This window comes from Limulus polyphemus, unplaced genomic scaffold, assembly GCF_000517525.1.
Source record: "Limulus polyphemus unplaced genomic scaffold, Limulus_polyphemus-2.1.2 Scaffold1462, whole genome shotgun sequence".
In the NCBI taxonomy this organism is placed as follows: Eukaryota; Metazoa; Arthropoda; class Merostomata; order Xiphosura; family Limulidae; genus Limulus; species Limulus polyphemus.
Genome location: NW_013667072.1, coordinates 168501 through 190435, shown reverse-complemented (window position 1 = coordinate 190435; position 21935 = coordinate 168501). Strand labels below are relative to the sequence as shown.

Sequence of the window (21935 nt, the reverse complement as noted above, 5' to 3'; positions counted from 1 at the left end):
TATTTAAATATATTTACACATGGCTTGTGTATATCGTATATATACATATATATTATTCATACCTTCGGTGTATAGGACGCAAGCAGATTCTGACATCAAATTTTGGGGTAAAAAATGCGTCTTATATACCGAAAAATACGGTAATTACATTGACGTGTAGATCTTTTGTGACATACGATAGTTACGCTGCACTAGGACTTAAAGTGAGGGGGGGGTGAAGTCTCGAACATTGTGTTATTCGAGCAGGCCCATCGAGAGGGCGGGGAGGCCGAGGACATTTCTCCCGGACCCACTGACCCGAAAGGACCCTGGAGACGGCAGGGGAAAAATTGATTGAGATGGGTGGGGCACATACCAATCCTTCCCTGGACCCATGAAAATTCTCGACGGGCCGGGGCTTACGTATCGGTTCACAGGAAGTCAGTGGAGTTTTATGTGGTATTTTGTATCAGTTTGCATTATGTGATACTTTCGTAATATTTATTTGAGCAGCATGTTTATGTGGTACTGGTGAGTTCGAATTAGGTTTACAACAGAGTGTAGAGATTGTACAGTGTACGTGCATGTAAATAGCTGACAGGTATAAATGTTACTGTCAACACACATGAGTTATGTAAATAATACACTTGACTAGTGAACATGACGAAGTGGGGATTGTTCCGAGTTTATTTTGCTCTCAAGAATTATTCTGTCGTGGTCTTACAACCGGAAGCAACCAAAACTGTTGTCATTTCATATCACTCCAACATGTATAATCAACTTAGATTTCTTTCTGGCCTTGTAGTTTATGTTCTTGGTTTGCTGCTTAGTTATCTTGTCTATTTTGTAGATGTATCTTGGTTTATTACGCGGGAAACGAGCTGAAATATATACCATGTTGTTGTACCATGCGTATGTAATGAACTTGGTGTATCTCGGTTTATTACGCAGAAAGCGACCTGCAATATATACCATATTGTTGTAGCGTACGTATATAACGAACTTGGTGTCTCTTGGTTTTCTACGCAGAAAGCGATCTGAAATAATACCATATTGTTATACCGTACACACGTATGTAACGAACTGTGATGTTTGTGTTTTAACTATGCAGGAAGCAACTTGAAATATATATATATATATATATATATATATATTGTACATACGTATGTAATGAACTGTGATCTGTTCTTCATTTGCAGTTTAATTATTTGAAACGTTTTATAGTTTTATCTCTATTTAAAAGGTAATGATTTACAAACGCAATAATAGTGTGATGATCTTAAAGAAATATCTAAAATCACTGTAAGAGAAGCGAACCAAAATGTTGTCACATAAGTAAATTCTCGATATGCTCTACAATGTACTAGACGAAGACTGGTATACTGAAGAGGAAATGATTACGTTTCTCGATTCAAAGATGACGTGGTTTTACCAGATCAACACGTTTAGTGGACTCCAGAGAAAGGCCGTACACCTCAGGTTAAGCATTGTAACGGTTAAGATTTCCTAGTGTTAGTGAATAAGAAGGCTCTTGTTCTGTGAACCAGCTTTTTTTCTTTTTGAAACCTGGAACTACCTTGTTGTTTGGAGGAAAGGGGTGAAAATCACACAGACCTCTATGTACACAGTTTTTTAAACAATCGTAACGTGTAGATAGTACAGGATACGTTACTGGTGGTCCTGTGGTTTCCACAGACCTCAAACAGGTTTCAACAGACGAAAACGTCACACAGGAAGAAGAGGCTTACCTGGTCCGCCTGGGGCACACGAAGCGCAGATTTCTCTACTGTACACTTGATGCAAAACACCTGATCTCTCTCCCTCCCTCTAACGTGTTTGAGTCTAGGGCGAGGCTCAGGTTTTACCTCTGTCATGACCACCCATTGTAGGACATGAATCTTCTCTCCAGCCTTTAAAAGTCCGGCGTTCCCTTTCCCTCGAACTTCATGTTTTTTTTTGGTTTTTTTTTGTACCCTGAGGTCTTTAATGATTTCTACAAGTTTTTTTCTCTCTTTCTTTTTTGTCGTTCTTTGAAATATTTTGCATGCCCTTGGGTATGTTACCATCAACAAGCCAGCCCTCAGTCTGGTGAAAATGTGTTGAAAAAAATCTTGTGAGTTTGTGAAGAAAAACGAAACAACGAAGAATGTAATCTTATTGTGATGTCGTATCGCAGTTGTTACCATGCCTACAGCTAGTGAACGTTGCCAGCTATCCGGTAACAATTTTTACCATATGTAATAGTGAACATCGTCTGCATTAATATATTTACATTCATTATAATTTACCGTGCGTTGTATAGTCTTTATTTTCATGAAATGATTTTTTTTCTGCGTTTTATTATACCTTTACTTTTTGAAGCATGAAAGTAGAAATTAATAATTCGTTCAGAATATGAAAAAAAAAAAAAATGACGAAATACGTGCACATGTTTGTATGGTATTTTAGAGAGTCGTGTTTACAGATATTGAAAATAAAAGTTTGCAGAACTTCTGATGATGGAATGAATATATTACGAAAATCAATGAATCTTTATTAAAATAAAATGTTTTTTCATCCGCTCAACCAAGTTTGACTTCAGATTGGCCTTTAGGGTTTTATGTGTGATTAAAATATGAGTTTCAGTTAACATATGATGTTATCAGTGTAGCTGCTTTGTGTGTGAAAAGCTGGATGTGGCCTAGTGGCTAGCATACCGTTTCCTCAAAACTGCACTCCGCACTTCTAGAGCCACGGTCAAATGACAATAGCCTATGGGTTGCCTGTAGATGCTATTGGCTTAGCTACCTTCCATTAGCCTGTGAGTTCAATATTAGGGATGGCTAGAGCAGATAAACCCTGGATAGCTTTGTGTGAAGTTTCGAAACAAACGCACAAAATTGTGTGTAAACCATAAAAAAATATACTTTTATCGTTTTATTGAACGTTAATTACGGAGGAGAAAACTTGGGTTTGAAATAAAGCTAATAGTTAAACTTCAACACGCCACAACTTGGGTTTGAAATAAAGCTAATAGTTAAACTTCAACACGTCGCATCTTGGGTTTGAAATAAAGCTAATAGTTAAACTTCAACACGTCGCATCTTGGGTTTGAAATAAAGCTAATAGTTAAACTTCAACACGTCGCATCTTGGGTTTGAAATAAAGCTAATAGTTAAACTTCAACACGTCGCATCTTGGGTTTGAAATAAAGCTAATAGTTAAACTTCAACACGTCGCATCTTGGGTTTGAAATAAAGCTAACAGTTAAACTTCAACACGTCGCATCTTGGGTTTGAAATAAAGCTAACAGTTAAACTTCAACACGCAGCAACTTGGGTTTGAAATAAAGCTAACAGTTAAACTTCAACACGCCACAGTTGTATATATTAAACTTGTCATCTAACATACGATAGGGGCGTCTTGATAAACACATTGCAGGACTTATTTATTATTAAAAACCTCTGTAATATGAGGTCCTGTGTGCGACTAAAGACTGAGTTAACACAGAATTTATTCATATTAATCAATAACTCCAGTATCGTCTTTCTCCTAATTTATGCATATTTTTTCATTATCTCAGAACTTTTAAAGTTAGCGTTCGTATGAAAAGCTTTACAAATGATAAACGTATTAAGGTTACACGCCAGTTCCAAGTAGGTTTACGCTGCTAAGTTTTCGCTGAGCAAGTCTGATCGTGAACATATATAAGATTTGTGATTACCATCTCTAGGAATTCCGTGCCTGGTGTAGTTTATATTAAAACAGTGGCGTCTTGAGTACGTTCACCAGTCTGTAGAAGAAAAAACAACGACAACAAAAAAACTTACAACTCTATACGTATCACAGATATCTTTTGTACAGGATAAATCGAACTCTAAAACTGTCTGTTTGTCACGAGAATCGTAGTTCGTATATAACAGAAGAAACTCGAACAAACGATTCCACAGCAGTGATATAAATAATTTTTTGCTCAATTAGTACGTTGTTACATCGTTACTCAAGACCCCACTGTTTTAATATAAACTACACCAGGCACGGATTTCCTAGAGATGGTAATCACAAATCATATATATATATCGTATTAGCAACAAGCGATGTAACAACATATTAGCAACAAGCGATGTAACAACGTATTAGCAACAACGATGGAACAAGTGTGATCGTGAACTTGTTCCATCGTTGTTGCTAATACGTTGTTACATCGCTTGTTGCTAATACGTTGTTAGTGACAGGAGATGATCACTCATTACCATGCAGTTTCGGAAATCCTTGAAAACTATTATTATTATTATCATCATCTTTACTATTTTCTCTATATTGTCGCTTTCGTTAATTTTCTGTTTGCTTATGCTTGTAGGACGAGGGTAGGAAATGACGTAGAACACTGAATTCAGCACGTGCAAACCCTACACGTCATGTGACACCCGTTTACCCGACCACAATATATCCCAGGAACTTTAATGTATGGCTTATAATGTTAACAAACAAAGAGATGGTTAGATCTTCACGTCTAATCAGTGCTCGAGATTTTTATTATCTTTTCATTAATACTCTGTAACACATACAAACACAGAAAGGTATATGCATAAAACTGTATGTGAAGAAGAAGAGATAACAAACGTCTCTACAAAACAACGTAAAAGCACTGTATTTTTCCACCTCACCCCATTAGAAATTACGTCACGACTCGGTGATTCACAATGGATAAGGGCACGTGATAGAACACCGATTTGATCATATTATATGCGACGGTCGATGTGGAGGAGAGTGTATTAAATAACAAAACAATTATCGAGTAGAAGAACTTCGTGAGGGTTAATTAGGGATAATAAGGTTGCTGATTTTAAATTCTCCAAGTTGTAGGAATATTAATTAGTTCTTCAGAGTTTAGTTAACTTCTTTACAGTAAGGATCAACACGTTACGGTATTGTTATAATACTGTGTTGTGGTTTAGTTAACATATTTATAGTAAGGATCAACACGTTAGGCCCTGTTATAATACTGTGTTGTGGTTTAGTTAACATATTTCCAGTAAGGCTCAACACGTTAGGCCCTGTTATAATACTGTGTTGTGGTTTAGTTAACTTATTTACAGTAAGGCTCAACACGTTACGGCCCTGTTATAATACTGTGTTGTGGTTTAGTTAACTTACTTAAATTTTGCCCAAAGATGTTCCAACCCTTCCCTGGGTTCTTCGGTTTGTACGGCTATGTAGTATTGCATAGAATAATTGGAAGTACCGTTTTTGCCGAATTAAAATTTGGGATCTGGTTATATATATTTGGGCTTAGATGGGAGTAAGGCAACTAGTTTACGTTTTCAAACTCGTATGTATGTTTTCACCAGTACCAAATCTGTGTTTGTCAGGATCTACAAATACTTCATTGAACAACGTATAACTTCATAACTTGGGTTGGGGACTTTGGGTGTTTATCAGGATCTGCAATTTTATTACAGAACAAAATTATATATGTTGACTTGGGATTTTGACTGTTTATCGGGATCCACAAACATATCATCGAAGAAAATACAATAGTACGCAATTTGAATTTTTTTTGCCATCATTCATATTCGTGCTTTAAAAAAATTATATATACACACATAGGTTCAATTGGGATTTGAGGTTTTCAGTTCCTTATGTTTGGGGTCAAGGTGTTATTAAAAAGAGTAAATAAAAGTATGAAAACACGAAAACCTGGTTTTGCTGAAATGGCACAAACTGAACGTTTGTTAGCGTTCACGATATATGATTCGTGATGAACTATCTCTCTGTTACTATAAGCACGACTTTAAATGTCTGTAACGTCAAGATCCGATAACTTTAATTTTATGATTAATACAGTTTTACAAGTTTCATTGTTCTATGGTTTTTGTGTTTCAAGGACCAGTTTGTTGTCAGTCATGATACAATCTATTTCATTCTGTAATCACTATTTACCTTTTTTTCTTTTTATTACGTTCAAACAAGTCCATGTTCACGATAATTGTTACTTGTTTATTTGTTTTAGGTGTAATGTGCACCTAAAATACGTTCTTTGTGCAAACCTTTTGAAAAACTTGATTGTAAGAATAACTAGAAATAACAGGAATGATGTGAGCAGTCAGTTTTCGGGAAGGAAGTCTAGTGAGCTCAAATTCTATTGGGAATTAACCAATTGTAGGCCATAAGTAACGGTAGCGCCGTATTGTTAATGATCACAGCACGAGAGAGTAGCATTGTTGTTATGGGGGCAATTACGCTCTATTTATATAATGTGTGAATTGGGTCAAAGGATTTCCGGTTGGCCACCTCATAAAGCCGAACGAGGAATCAGATAGTACTTAACAGTGTAAGATTCAGCGTAGTCTCTAAGAAATTATCTGTTGTGAGGACCGACAAACATGGTGATAGATTGCTCTAATTACAGTGTCACCAGGATTTCGAACAGCTGCACAGCGAGCAGTCAACAACGAAGACGATGTGTATGAAAGATACAGGCCTCAGCAAAAATAGTTCAACAGAATGTATTTGTAGGTGTTCCATTCTTGGAACACCTCGTGACTTCGGGTATGAAACTTCAGCGTAGCTTGTTATGGGTTGGCAAAACCTGAGTTTGACTTGTGGAGAATGTGGTCATAATCCTTACAGCTGTCGCGGATATATCCTGCTTCCGTTTATCATTAGGATTACGACGTTATTTTTCTTGTGTAGTATCTGGTATCTTCAGCCTGAACGGCACGTTCAATGTGACATATTGGCTAACTGACCAAGGTCCAAGTATAACCAATCCTCACCACTTACACGGCTGCGTTTTACCGAATAGCGGGACTAGCCACCACTTTTGTAACGTGTTCGCAAGCGAAACTGTGGAGCATGTACAGCGGTATTTCGCGTGGTCGAACCTTAGCCCTTTTGATCTTGAGATTTTCCAACGCTCGTGGCGATTAAAGAAAGTCACAAATGCAATTGTTATTTCTTAGTATTTGATTTTCTAACGAATTAGTACCACGCCCTTTTAAATTATACTTTGATATAATTAAGTTGTTAGTTATATAATTTTTCACGTGTTTGAAGATTTATTAATAAATAACATGTTTTTAACGAGGCAGCTTTTGAAACATGCTGTTCAAATACACAATAAAACAAGAGCTGAAAGCGATTTTCATAACATTCATTCTGTTAAGTGGTGCCATCTCTTGAAATGAAACGAAATTACATTAATATCCCGTCACGTTAAGTCCTATTACTTTTTGTTATTTAAAAAAAATCTAGATGTGAAGGTGCTATAACTTTTCTTTCTTCATCATACCATTTGGTTCAGCTTCTCTTTATATGTTACTCTGAGATTTTGTTCCCCACTCTTTATGATACTGTGGTTTTCTTATTTTTAATATACTCTTTTTCCTACTTTCATTTCTTTCCTATTGTGATCTGGCATTGTACTACAACCACAGATTCTTCCTCAGCTCTTCTCTGATATTATTTCTGAACTATTTTTTATCTCTTAATTGTTCTCTAAGAACAACATATTCTTTTATTGTGTTTCAGAAAGTTTTGTCCATTTGTATTATACATTTGATACTCGTATATTTTTTCTTGATATTCAGTGATGCCTAGTTTTCTTCATAATATTGTGTAATACAGCTTCCATGATCTTAATTTTCTGTGTTACAGTTTCCCTGCTCTTCTTCTTAATGTGCTGTGGTAAATTTTCTCTGCTCATTAATTTCCTTTAGTACATCATCTCTTTTTCTTTGTTCTGTGAACCAGTTTTTCTGCTCTTGTTGTTAATGTCACATGATATACTTCTTCTGATCTTAATGTCCAACAGTTTCTATAATTTTTTTCTTGATGTCAAGTGGTAACTTTTTTCTTCTCTTAATTTCATATTGTGTGATGTCTCTGTTCATCTTCTTAACATAACATGGTACATTTTCCCTGCTCTTTTTCTTAATGTAGTGTGGAACTAGTATCCTACTCTCAATTTTATTGTAGTATAGTTTCTTTGCTCATTGTTACTTGTATAATTATTTAATTGTGTTGCTGTTACTTGTTAATGCATAATACAAAACAAAAAAATAGTAAATGTTTACAATCTCAACTTTCGACCTTTTGCCAAATTGATAGCAGTACAAAGGTACATAACATCACTACCATAGTGGGAACCAGTTTCTAGCAAGACACATTGGACAGGACTTGCACCATGTTGAACTGTACTAGTAAAAAGCTTTTAGTCCTGTCCTTAAGATTGCTTTCACCAACAGGGAATATAAAGCCTATCAAAGCCATCCTAGTTCCTAACAACTTCAATCAAGTAAAACAAAATTAAAAAACTAAACTATGGTGCTATTTGATCCGCGATGTTACACAACTTAATTACCACTTATTCTCTGTAGTTAGCAACCGGTTTGGTAGGAGCAAAAAAGAACTTGAAACAGTTTTTCTGTACATTAAAATGGCCAGTGGTTTGATGAAAAATATAATACCTCCAGTTTCAATAGCCTTTTGGACCACTTCTTATAAATGTACAAGTTTGTTCATTGATCATGCAAATCATATGCAACCTCATTCTCAGGTGTGTATGGTGGATGAAATGACTAGCTGTTCTTGCTGTGCTTCAGTCAGAGACCTCACTTCTTTCGGGAAAGATCTAACAGGATTTGAAAGAGGGGTGACAGAAGAGACTGATGTACTTAACTAAGACCACACAGATTGTTGAAGATGTCTAGAGAAACAAGGACTGGAACTGTTGAAACAAGTGTCAGGACATCATGTGTGATGAGGACCAGCCCATTCTGAGCCAAAACATAATGCAAACAGGAAGATATAACAATTATAATTTGTCCAGAGCTCAGAATATAACTCTGGCAACCAGTACCAAAGAAAACTATGTGACAAGAGACAAGTCATCTGTGATATTGTGGAATAATTATATCCATCACTTCAGAGCTCAATATTTAACTCTAGCAACCAGTACCAAAGAATCCTGCATGACAAGAGATAAGTCATCTACACTTCAGTGCTCAGTCCATAGTGGTGGAATACAAACTATGAAGTCAGTTACATCAAGGAGAAATTGAGATAGGTCACTTAATGTGAACTCCATTTCTTTCAAAAATCAGAAGTTTAGTTGTAGAGACAGTCCAAGGAAGCGTACACCAAAACTGTTTATTCCAATTATGAGAAGCTATTGTTGGCTATATTATCATTTATGGGACATACTACAATTTTCATATAGTATTGGTCAGATCATTAAACTAAAAAGGTAAGATTACAATAAATCATTTCAGGAATATCTTAGTTGACCCAAATTCACACCACCTAACCACTCTGTGCAAGTTGCAACATTAGTTGGAACCCAACCTAACAACACAGCTTTCCCACTCCTGAAGAAATCAAAGGCAGAAGTTATTGTGGAAATGTGTAATGTGCCTTTTGAGACTTTTCAATGCTTACTCATGATGACTCAAATGTTTTTTGTTTTTTTGTCGTGTATGTAATTCTGTTGTTTTTTTGCCCAACCACATTATATATTTCTAAACCTTAACAAGAGAAGAAAAAAAAGTGTGTGTATTTTAAAGTAGTGAAAATTGAAAGAATCTGTAGCAAGATATTTTTTTAATTATATGTGGAAGTGTAATTTGTTTATCACGTAATTAAAAAGTAAAGAATTTATATTAGATTTTTTTTAAACGTAGAGTGATAAGGAAACAGATAAAGACTTATGTGGTTATGGTGTTGAGGAAGTAACATACATGTATGTTGTGGACGAGAGATAGAAATTTAAGATAGTGTTGTTATTGCAAATGATGCATGAAGTCATGAACTCTCTTCCATCTGTATACCAGTACCTTATGTGAATATGTATTTTATGCAGGGGACCACAGAAACTGATAGTGAAACAGCTTTTCAACTTGCTGCTTTGGCTTTACAAGTTTCTGATGGAGATTATGTTGAGTAAGTTTGGTTAATTCAAATCATAAAATAGTTTTATTTCATCACAAGTTGAGGATTGGGTGCCTTGGGTTTTACTTAGCTTATTTTAACCTGGCTGGAGTAGTAGACATTGATTTGTTTTACTTCAATATTTAAATTTCTTAGTATGTGGTATTATCTTTAATCTTTTCCATATAGTAGTTTTTGTACATACTTGTGGTGTATTAGTTCTTTATACGATTTATTTTTATTATCAGTTGTAATTATTCTTATTTTTAGAATGATTTAGTGGCTTGTTTCTAATTTTTACCACCTTGGTCACCTGATATTCTTTCAAATACACATTTGTTTTTTTGTATGAAAAGTTAAAAGCAACTGACATTCTTCAAACCTTTTTCTTGTCATCCATTTATAGTGTCATAAAACATTATTCAAACTTTAGTGTGGTACTGATTATTAGTCAGGATATAGGTAACATTGTACATGAAATATTCCTTTGTTTTTTGACAAAAAAAATACTACATTATTCAAACTTTAGTGTGGTACTGATTTTTAGTCAGGACATAGGTAACATCATACATGGAATATTCCTTTGTTTTTTGACAAAAAAAAATATCACCGTACCAAACTTTACCATGTTGTCCTTGATTCCCATCTACTTAGTTACTTGTTTGTAAATACAATAGTAATTACTGAAATTCTTGTTCTAAGTACGAGACTAAATACTGTAACTTATGTTTATTTATAATGCAGTAAAAGTTTTATGTTGTTTTTTAACAGGTGTTTATGAAAATCCATGTTAAAATGTAGGAAAGTTTTTTAATGATTATTGCTTTATCCACATAAACTAACACAGTGATGTAGTTATTTGAACTATTAAATACAATGTTATGTACTTTTTATAATTGTAAAATATTATAATAACACTCAGTAATTTGAAACATTTTGTTTTATACAGTAATATGTAAATGTTATGTTGCAGTAAAAGTATGGCTAATATTTAGTGATTTAGTTATTTGAATCAATAAATATAAAAATGCTTTCTACACAACTTATACTAACATGATATATTTCATGGTGAGCAACAAATATTTCACTAAAAATTGTTGATTTTTAATGGGTGATAACATCAATCATTTTCATTAGACTTATTGAATTGTAATTAGATTTGGGTTGTTGATAATTAATTGCCACATGTGTACATATCTTTACACTTTTAATCTTGTAACAGTGAGGACAGGACTAACACTCTTCTGAAAAAGCTGGCTGTGCTTCCAACAAGTGTGTTTAAAGAACACCCTTCTTTGCAAATCTGGTAAGTTGGCTGACTGTTTGGAGGGATGGTTAAATAAATAGACAGTTAAGTATTAGACAGATAATTATGTGTGTAACCAAGCCATGTTTGTCCTACATTAAAATTATTGTCATTTAATGATTTATTGACTTTTATTATGTTTTCTATTAGGTGTTTTAATTAATTGATTAATGTTTTGTGTGTACTTAAACTTTGTGCTCAATGTTTAATTAATAGTTAGTATAAAAACAGAAATTGTATGTTCAGTCACATTTTGGTTTCTAGTGTTAACCTTTTATAGTAGTATGACTTTTTATTTTTGAATTTGTATGGGCTTTTAAAATAGGCCAAGGTGATTATTAATGGTAATGCCTGTTGTATAATGTTTTAAAAGTTTTATAAGTTACTTCTTTATCATTTTTTACTAGTAAAGACAAAGTTGTTGGATACTACAAGAAGCTGTTAGGCCAGTCCAGAGGAGAGGCTATTGTCAAGTAAGATGCATTTCATCAAGAAAACAGTAGATTAAGGTTAAAGAAAGTAATAGCTTGATTTTAAATAAGTTTTGATCCTTGTACTCTCCAAACTATAATAGTACTATAATAAAGGGACTTTAAAATGTGATTTACTGGACTTGATGAAGTTTGTTGTTGTTGGTCTTTCTTCTGATAACTTGTGTATATAGCTATATTTATAAAGTTCTTTATAATCTTTTATGTTTCATAAGAACATAGTAAGTTCTTTGTATTCAAACATTAACTTGAATATATTCCTTTTCACACTTAAAGATAAGAAGTTAACCTCATAAATCCCTCTGATTTAATGGGAACTTGTGTAAGTATAGATATAAATGAAGACTCGTGGTTTCAAGCATTTCTCTTTTTAAAAGCTTATACTGTTAAGCATTTTATGAATGAGTGTTTTTGTAGGTAATGCAAATGTTTTGGTTTCTAATGGTAAAAGCATCTAATTTATTCTTTTTTGTGGACTTCAAACTTAGGTTTTGTAAATGTTAAGTCTAAGTAACTGAACCTAAATTCTCATACATTTTTGTTTTGGTTGTAATAACTCGGATTACTGTTTAAATTTTATTGTAATTGATTCTAAATTTTGTAGTGAAATTATTCTGAAAAGTTTCACAAGAACAAACTACATATACATGTATTTGTTTACAGTGAAAATTGAAACCAAATATTTTTTTGTTTAAAATTCTCTTAAAGCTGTTTCTCTATGCATATAGCTTACAATGAAAATATTTAGTACATTGTACTGTTATTTTTTACATAATTCATGTAGTTATTTAGTTTTTGTTTTGTTTTTTCTCACAGTTATATGAGTATAGTGGAAAGCTTGCCTACATACGGAATTCACTTTTATGAAGTAAAGGTAAATACTACATGTCTAGATTAATCTTATGAGAAATTGCAAGCACATATTTTTTTCCTGTTTAAGATTTCTGTTAATAATTAATATACTAGATGGACAAATATAAATATCCTCTCATTATGTGAGGGAAATACTGGCTATCTTTTAAGTTTCCTGAAAACCTGTTATTCCAGCAGCAAGTATTAAAAACCATTATTAACGTCTGGGATTCAGTGCACAGTTCATTGTCAACACAAGCAAAATGACTTCCAAAGAGAAACACTGGATGGATGTTATTTGGCAAGGAAGTTTGACAGACATATATTTGTTAATTTTTGAAATGCTCTACAACACTGCTTGATGAAATTTGCACACCAGTACATTCTCATGCATGGTAATAATCTTTCGCAGAAAAGTAACTCTAAGAGCTAGAAGAGCACTGCAGACTTTGATCAGGAGAATCACACTTGCTAATCTCACGATATTGGCCTAGGATTTTTTTTCATTCAACTGATATGAAAAGAGTATCCAGGGAGCTTCATAGCATGGGATTCCATTAATTTGTCACAGCCCATAAGTCGTAGATTGACTGCTGTTGTACAATACAAGTGAAAGAAAAAAGTTGTAATCTATATAAAAGATGGTTTTACTCAGTACAAGTGGATGAAGTAATGGTTGTGTGTTGTAGTGTTGACTTTTATCCACATGGCAGATTTTTAAGATGCAATAATTGTTCAATCTGATTTTTTTTCTTTTTTACTTAAACTATTTTAGTGCTGTGAGACAACAAATATATGGCCAATTCAAAAACCAATTTTTCCCTAAGCTTGTTAGCCAGAGGGCATAAAATGTTATTTGATATTAATAGCCACAGCTTAGTTGTATGTTTTTCTTTAAGACTAAAGTAAGTATAGTTGTTGAATGTTTTTAAATAGGAAAATTCTAATTGGGAGCAATGGTTCATCAATGTTAGATTGATTTGTTACAACCTAATTGTGTGTTACATGTAGTGATATTGTAAAATCCTAAGTTAGAAAACTGAAATTCTTTTAAGAGTGGTCTAGCCTAAGTATGAAATTGAGATGCTTCCACCCAATGACTAAAAATGAGAAAGCAATATTAAATTTCTGCTTTTGTTTATCATAGGCATAATATATCTTTTTAGGTGTGCTATACCCATTTCTTGCATGTAGTCCAGTGTATGTTGAAGTTAAGAATTATTAGAGACTTGGTTGATATGAAAAATCATTAGTATTTAATAAATGGGAAACAAAATCCTAAATTACATGTTTAAACCTGATCTCACCATCAAATAATATACGTATAAGATACACTCTCTTGAACTAAGGTACTCATTCAAAATAAATTAGGAAGAATTACCACTGCAACCTCAAGGATAACAGCTGCAGGATCGACATACTTATTATAAGCATGGTGATGTGCAGGAACAAACTATCTAAGCCTGGTAGTTACCTCTACACAGTATTCTACCATTCTTTAAGTGAGATATAGATGCAGTATGATCTATGTAAGGTTGACATATCTAAGCCTGGTGGTTACCTCTACACAGTATTCTACCATTCTTTAAGTGAGATATAGATGCAGTATGATCTATGTAAGGTTGACATATCTAAGCCTGGTGGTTACCTCTACACAGTATTCTACCATTCTTTAAGTGAGATATAGATGCAGTATGATCTATGTAAGGTTGACATATTTAGGCCTGGTAGTTATGTTTACCCACACAAACATCATCATCTAGATAAATGATAACCACAGAGCTGAGTTGATTTATGTAGGTTTGATAATCTTACCCTCACTCAGATGAGTTGAAAATACAAAATTTGCAGCGTAGTCTCAGCACGATCATCACAGCTTGATGTGGTGATCATACAAAACACAGCCTTTTGCTGTTCATGAGATTGATGACAATTACAAAGCTCATTGTGAGAGACACATTTTAAATTTTTTACAACATTTAAATTTAGCATATTATGGAAAAAAAACTTGGACACCAGAAGCTAGTTACAATTGTTTTCATTCATTTTCTTAAGAATAACATAATTTACAAGTATAGACAGCTGTGTGCAAAAGCTACTGACTAAATAAATTATAGAACATACGTCATATATTTTGATCATTGTATTATGTTATGGGATGTTTATGAAATTATGAAAGATGTTTCTATCCCATTATGAAAAGACAGAAAATATTAAATTTCCACTTTTGTTTATCTTAGCCATAATATATATTTAATATTCCCTAATATCCTTAAATAATTGCATTGTGTTAATGTTATTGCTTTTGTTCTTAAACAAATGAATTTTCACTATGAAATTTTGAAATAGTTTACTTCTTATAGAGGTCTGTCTTGTGTGTAATTATTGCTTTAACAGTTGTCAACATTTAAATATATAAAGGCTGCTCAGGTCATACAATTATAGGCTACTGCTTGAGGGACCATCAGGTGACAGCAATCACACATTTATATTTTGGTGATTACATCACGAATTATTCAAAAGTTCATTTATGAAAATGTACTTTGATAAATAACAAATTAAGCCTAGCAGGAAGGGTCAGTTATTATGATGTTAAAGTAGTATTCTGGTCATTACTATCATTATTATTAGTTTCTTATTCTATTAAACACACACAATATCTTTTTTTAAATTGTAAAATGCTCATATATTTAATCATTTATTTTCAATTTATTATAACTGTTGTACTGACACAATAATTTTTTTGTTTGTGGCTGTTTAGGACAAAGGAGGGATACCGTGGTGGTTGGGCCTTAATTATAAAGGGATTAGTCAGTACGATTTTGTAGATAGGAAGAACCCAAGGAAGGTGAGGATATTACTATCATAGTGTTTTGTACCAAAGTAAAGGTTAACCCACTACCAATTCTGTAGTTTGTAGTAGATAGGTCTACCGTGATGTAAATCTACTTTTGGAAATATGTTGAGGTTTTAAAATTTAACTAAGAAAAAATACCTACAGAAGTTTTTATTTTATTGTCACATTATGTTAGAAGCTTTAGTTAATGATTATAACAAGTGTATTTTATTCTTATCCATATTCCTAGATTATTTTCTTCCAAAAAGTTATAAATTATATTATAGGCAAATAGTTCTATGTTTTGCTTTTTATTACAAACTTTGTTGTTTTTTTTTTTACTCTATAACAAAGTTGAGAATGAGTTCAGAAAATTTCTACTGATTATCTTCATGGCTAACTTGTCAGATTGTTTTTGGTTTGCATATCATTAATGAAATATATTTTAACTTTCTACCTTATTCTGAAAAGTATTATGAAATTGCTTGATAAAAACAAAATTGCTGTTTCTTCAGTTGTACTGAGCTCCAGTGGTTTCAAATTCTTAACAAAACAGTTTGAGTCTGATGTCAGGGTTAAATTATTGTGTAAATGGATAATCTGTTAAACCTTGACTTGTGATAAAATCACGTTTGAAAAAGATGAAGATTTTCCCCACTTTCTTTTGAAGAATTTGTCACATATTACAAGATGCATACTCATCCTTGAAAGTCCTTGAAATTGAGACTGGAATTTCTAGGGCTTGAAAAGGGGCCTTTTTTTTTTTTCAAAAGTACTTGAAAATATTATAATAGCAGAATATATTGATATAGCTAACTTTAATGCATGTTGCAGAGTTTAGCTCAATAAATAAAGTCTTTCTTTTCTATTTAGTCTACATTCATGTATTGAACAAATAAATAAGAATTTTATAAAATTTCAGTGGTACCCGATTGATTTTGATGTAGATTTTAGCTTCCAAAAAGTGCTTGAAAAACATACCGAGAGTGCTTAGAAAGTCTTTGAAAAATGCTTGAAATTGATCTGAGCAATTCAGAATAAACCATGAATATTATTATAACATTATCATTTAAAAATACTTATAATTTTACATACAAAACTAATGGTGTAGAAGTTGGGGATGTGTTTAATCATTCTTGTTGGATGAGAAGAGGATAAACTGTAATTGAAAACAGTAAATACAAAATGCTTTTATATGTGTAATGACATAAAAATAATCTAATAGTGCATAACTAAGAAAATTGATGGTAAAATTTTATCACTGTATTTGGAACTCATTCGATATGTTTCATTTAGATATTTCCATGGAAACATCTAGATAACTTGTACTTTAGAGACAAGAAGTTTTCTGTGGAGGTACACAGTCCTAGAAGGTGAGTAGTGTTTGATCCAGTAAATACTGAGGAATAGAAACATGTTTGTCAGCTTGCGCAGTAAAAAGATCAAAACTTTAGACAGAATTGTTCTTAGGTGATTAAACATTTAATTTCAGGATAAAATTGTGTTTTTGTTATAGTTTGAAAATACTGAATTATTAGAACAAGAATATTTTGAGGGAGGGGAATTTTTTTTTTTTCTAGTAAACCTTGTCAAATTGTTTTTTAATTAATGGAGTTTAATTTTTATAGGAGTAATTTTGGTTTGCTTTGTAAGTTATGATACGTATCTTTGATCATCTGTGATGCTGTCTTCAAAATGGTATTTAAAGACACATTTAATACAATATTTTAATGGCAGGATTTTCTATAAAGATGTTGGCAACATTTTATTTTTTTGTCTTCATGCAAGTAACATTTTATAATCTTCATGTGGCTTAAGTTTGAAAATATCTTTCGCGTGTAGAATATTTAATGAAAGCTTGTAACAAATAGATATTATGTGGAGTTTTTCAGAAAAATATTTTAAGATTAATTGCTATTGATAATATAAAAAATATTTAGGTCAGTATGATTTAATAGTAAGGTAGTTAATCAAGGTATTTAATTTAATACAACATTGTGTTTGTAAATATAAAATTACTTGTATGTTGAGTAACTGGCAAACGTATGTAATAAATAAAACTAGTGTTGGCAGTCTTGTACAGTATATTATTATGTATAACATACAGGGACAGTATGATAACAATGTAATATTCCATTATGATATACTTTTAATGTAGTAGAGAGTAAATGATGATAAAACAGGTGAGAGAACTGCTTAGAGCATGTGTCCAGTTTACAGACAGAAAAGAAATTGTTCACAGGAGACTTTTTGAATAGTTTTCTGTATTTTATTTGGTTTGTTGGCTTTTCTCCCCCCCTTAGTAAAAGTTATATGTGTTTCTTGAGCAATAATGGAGATTGAAGTTGGTAGTTATAATTGTGAGAGCTAGATAATAGTTTCACAGTGGGAGGTGGACAGAGAATCATAAACACTTGTATCTGTATTTGTGCATTTATCACAAGGTGTACTTGTCAGTGTGGAACAAAGTTGGAATTAAACTGGGGTGGTAGCAAAAGTTGGATGCGTGATGTTACTGCTTGATTATCTACCTTTTTTTTTTTCATTTTGTGGGCAACTACTACAGTAACATGAGGCTGACTCGCGTTTTCTGTCTATGTCTAGAGTGGTACATGCTCTAAGCAGTTTTAACCTGTATGAGGATGCCATTGAAGAACCCTTGGAAAACTTGGATGAACTCTCTGATGCTATAACTGATCCTACAACACTGTAAGTTGACTAGTCTCTCAGCTTGTTACTCACTCATACACACTGTCCACTATTTATCTCCGGAAATGTTTCCTTATAATTACATAAGTATTATAGGCAAGTTTCATTTTCTTTAAATGAATGGAAATATTTTAAGATAAATCTTACCATAATGCTGCCCACCTCTGTGCTGTATTGTTATTATTTCTGTAAATGTTTAGCTCCAAAACACTAGATTAAATAGTTAAGCTCGTAAGTGTTCAGAGAAATACGACAAAAGATGCCTGCTGTAAGAAGAAGAAAAGTTTATCTGTGTCAGTATCTACATTCGAATACTAGTAAATAGACTTAAGTGAAATTTGTACTTGTTTGAATTACTTATTGAAGGTGTTTCTATTAAGCCCAGGATGCTTTAAGTACAATAAAAACTTTTGGAAGGTCGTGTTGTTTTCTGATTTCTGGGAACATCTTATTGTATAAAATTAAATTTACATCAGGTTAAATGTATAATATCCAAGGTAGAGTCAAATAAAATGGGGTGGTTATCATCGTGATGTCGAGGAACCATCTATATAGCTGATATGGGTATTATAAAATGATGTTTCTACCAGTTTAGGTCATCATTAGGTTAGTAAAGGAATTTGAGAAAAGTAATTATAAACTAAGACATCTTGTGATGTGAGAACAACAGTAATAAGGTGCAAAGTTGTATGACAAGTTATAATTTAATTTAGAATTAAATTAAAATTAAAGTTTAGTCTTCAGGCTGAAATGAAGTAGAAATTAAATTACACAGAACAAGTATTAGTGAAAAATTATTAATATAGATATAAAAATGTCCCTCTATATTAGTTGAATAAGGGTTTGTGCCATTTTATGAGAAAAGCTTCTTTATTTTTTGTTTATTGACATTTGATTTTCTGTTTAGTATTTTAGTGTTTTCTCTAGCTATGTTATGTTTATTTGAGTAACAGTTAAAATTCATGACAGTTTTCACATGTGATTTTTTAAATGACATAGGTACTGTGATTGTCTGAGTAGTTTTTGTATAGGTTTTATTTTGGTACTCAGTTTTTAGATTAATTTAGATGTTACTGAGATGTGTTTAAAACAGACAGATTTTTAACATTTTAGTTACTTCGTCACTGATTTCTGAGATGTATGCAGCTACGTAGTGTTTTGTTATTAGTTGTTTCATTGAATTTTGGGTTATTGGTTGGGTGTGGAGTTGAATAATGTTTTTGTCCCTAATTTATTCTGCTTTTTCCTTTTAAAACTTTTTAAGGCATGAAATATTTTTTTTAATTGGTTAATTTCTTCATAAAGGTTGTTGGATGAGCAGAATTTTGTAGCTGAGTTAATTAGGTTTTTAGTTTGTTTTGTTTCATGTGCAGAATATTGGAGAATGATGAGGCTGGTATGAATGTTTTTGTGAATTTTGGCTTTTATTGTTCTTGACAGTTCTTGTTATATTGAGGTTGAAAAATGGTTTTTCTTATTCAATGATGAATTTAATGTTGAGGTGTATGAAGTTAAAGGCATTAAAAAAGTTTAGTATGTGTTCTGTAGAAGTGAATCTAGTAATGTGTCATCTTTACCAGTTTAGTGGCAGATGTAAAGCTGAACTGATTGGAGAAATGTGGCTACACACACTTGCCATAAATGTGTATAGTTTTGGTTGTTGGACATGAAATTAGTTTTAGTGATGGTAAACTATGAGATTGACTAGTTGGTTTCTTGGAATGTGTATTTTTGGATTTGGGTCATTAATGTAAAGTTCTAAGGTTATGTTATAAGCTGAAACTTTGGTAAAAAGGGAGACTACCTCCAAACTGGCTATCAAGGCTTTATGATTTAGTTGATTCAGTGTGGTTTAGAAGTTGTAAATGCCCATAAAAAACATAAGCCTGCAGATGTTATGCAAGTGAAAATTGCCCGCACTGTCTTTACCAAGGTTGTAGTTAAATGATTCATAGGTTAATATTATAGGTCTTGAAGGAGAATCAGGTTAGTGTGGCTTTGGAAATCTATAGAGTTGTGGTGTTCAGGAGTCAGTTTTATGTAAACAGAAAAAAAGTTTATCAGACACTGTTTTCTTCTTTTTTTTAATTATAGTTAAATGGTGTTCAGTTGGTTTACATGCATTTTTGTTGGACTTGTGGGGATTGGCTTGAATTTATTTGTATCTGATAGAATGTTATTAATTTTGTTAATATATTCGTTGGTATTCATGATCTCAATGATGGCAATACCCTCATCAGTTTTTAGTATTTTAATATTGTTGTCTTGTTTCAGATTATTGATATATGTATTCTTTGTTTGAAAGGTTATTTTTTAAATGTCCAAAGATACAGCTTTTGATAGGATTTTTTGTTTTTATTTAACTTTTTTTATGACATTTTGACCACTGTCTAGATACAGTTACTTGATGCTGGCCACATGAGAGAGCTTGAAATGTCATTTAAAAAATTTAAATAAAATAAACAATCCACTCAAAAGCCGTATCTTTGGATATTTATTGAAAGTGTATAGTGGATTTCCTCTCCTCACAACAAGGTTATTGTTAAGATATCTCTTTTGCAGAATTATATTCTAATTGTGGTTTTGTCCAAGAATTCTTTGGAAAAGTTATTTAAAATATTGTTTTTAGGTTATTTGGGGAAGTAGATGTTGCCAGTATTACCTGTAAAGAAAGTTAGTTTGTTAGAGTTAGAATCTTTTTGTCTTCTTGTTAGTGACTGTTCGATATTTGTGCTTGCATTCTTGGTCTCTAAGGAACAGAGCACCAGTCTTCTTGTTGGTGACTGTTTGATATTTGTGCTTGTATTCTTTGTCTCTAAGGAACAGAGCACCAGTCTTCTTGCCATGTCTTCAAGGTGGGCTTTCATCTCAAGGCATGGAATAATTTTGGGTATGACTGTGAAATTGAGTTCTTTATTCAGAAGCCCGTATTTTCAGTATTTAATTGTTGGTCAGATCTGTAGATTACAAGTCTGGTTGGTGTTGTTGGCTTCTTAGATGGTGCAGTTTTTTGTTATAGCAAGACTATTCATGGTGTTTAGCATGAAACTGTTACTTTCTTTTGCAAGTTTGTTAACATTTTATATAAGCAGCTAAAAGTTTCCTTGCTTTTCAGAGTTTCTGTGAGCAGACGAACCTTTGGTCCTGGAAACGTTACTGTCTATGTATGGTTTGCATCAAACCAGGCTCTCACTAAATGTATTTGGTCAATGGCCGTAGCTCAACACCAGTTTTATCTGGACAAGAAACACTGTAAAGTAAGATTTCTAAATTTATTTAGTAATATTTATGTTATGGCCATTGTTTTTTCAGGAAATAAAATTTGTCTTATTAGTAACGTTTTTACACAGTGTTCTGTACACTTTACTCAGACAAAATAATGTATCATTCAGTAACTTTTATGAACAATACCTACATTTATAAGGTGTTTTATGAATCATAATTAAAAAAAACAAAGCAAAATATAATCAAACGGATTAAACAACTTCTAGCTATGGCTGTAGAGATAGAAATGCAAATTTATACAGAATGACCAAATAGGAGTTATGAGTTAGTTGTGTTTATAACTGATAACTAATCTCAAAGTAGTTTTGGCCTCACCGCTAAATTTGATTTATCAATAACTACCCATCATAAGAGCTTGTTCTTACATCTTACCAAACACAGGTGGGTTTTCAGTTAGATGTGTATAAAGGCTCAAGTGTGTTTAAATCACCATTTCAGGGTCCATTATAATACTGCAAGTTAAAATAAAGAAAGAACTAATGTGTTTTTTGTTGTTGTTGTATATATATTTTTCTACCTATTTCTTTAATGTATTTGCAAAATTGTAAGAGTTTTTAAATTTGTTGTT

The 21935-nt window shown here is 32.5% G+C and overlaps 1 protein-coding gene across 1 annotated transcript in view; it reads left to right on the top strand.

The window, feature by feature from the left end:
* LOC106463694 (FERM domain-containing protein 4A-like) overlaps positions 1-21935 on the top strand; it is a 111020-nt gene that overhangs the window by 67275 nt on the left and 21810 nt on the right. The window contains exons 5-12 of the mRNA XM_022391270.1: positions 9821-9900; positions 11111-11194; positions 11602-11667; positions 12502-12559; positions 15299-15385; positions 16670-16746; positions 17978-18082; positions 21198-21339. Coding sequence (XP_022246978.1) covers positions 9821-9900; positions 11111-11194; positions 11602-11667; positions 12502-12559; positions 15299-15385; positions 16670-16746; positions 17978-18082; positions 21198-21339 — 699 coding nt within the window. The remainder of the gene's footprint in view (positions 1-9820; positions 9901-11110; positions 11195-11601; positions 11668-12501; positions 12560-15298; positions 15386-16669; positions 16747-17977; positions 18083-21197; positions 21340-21935) is intronic.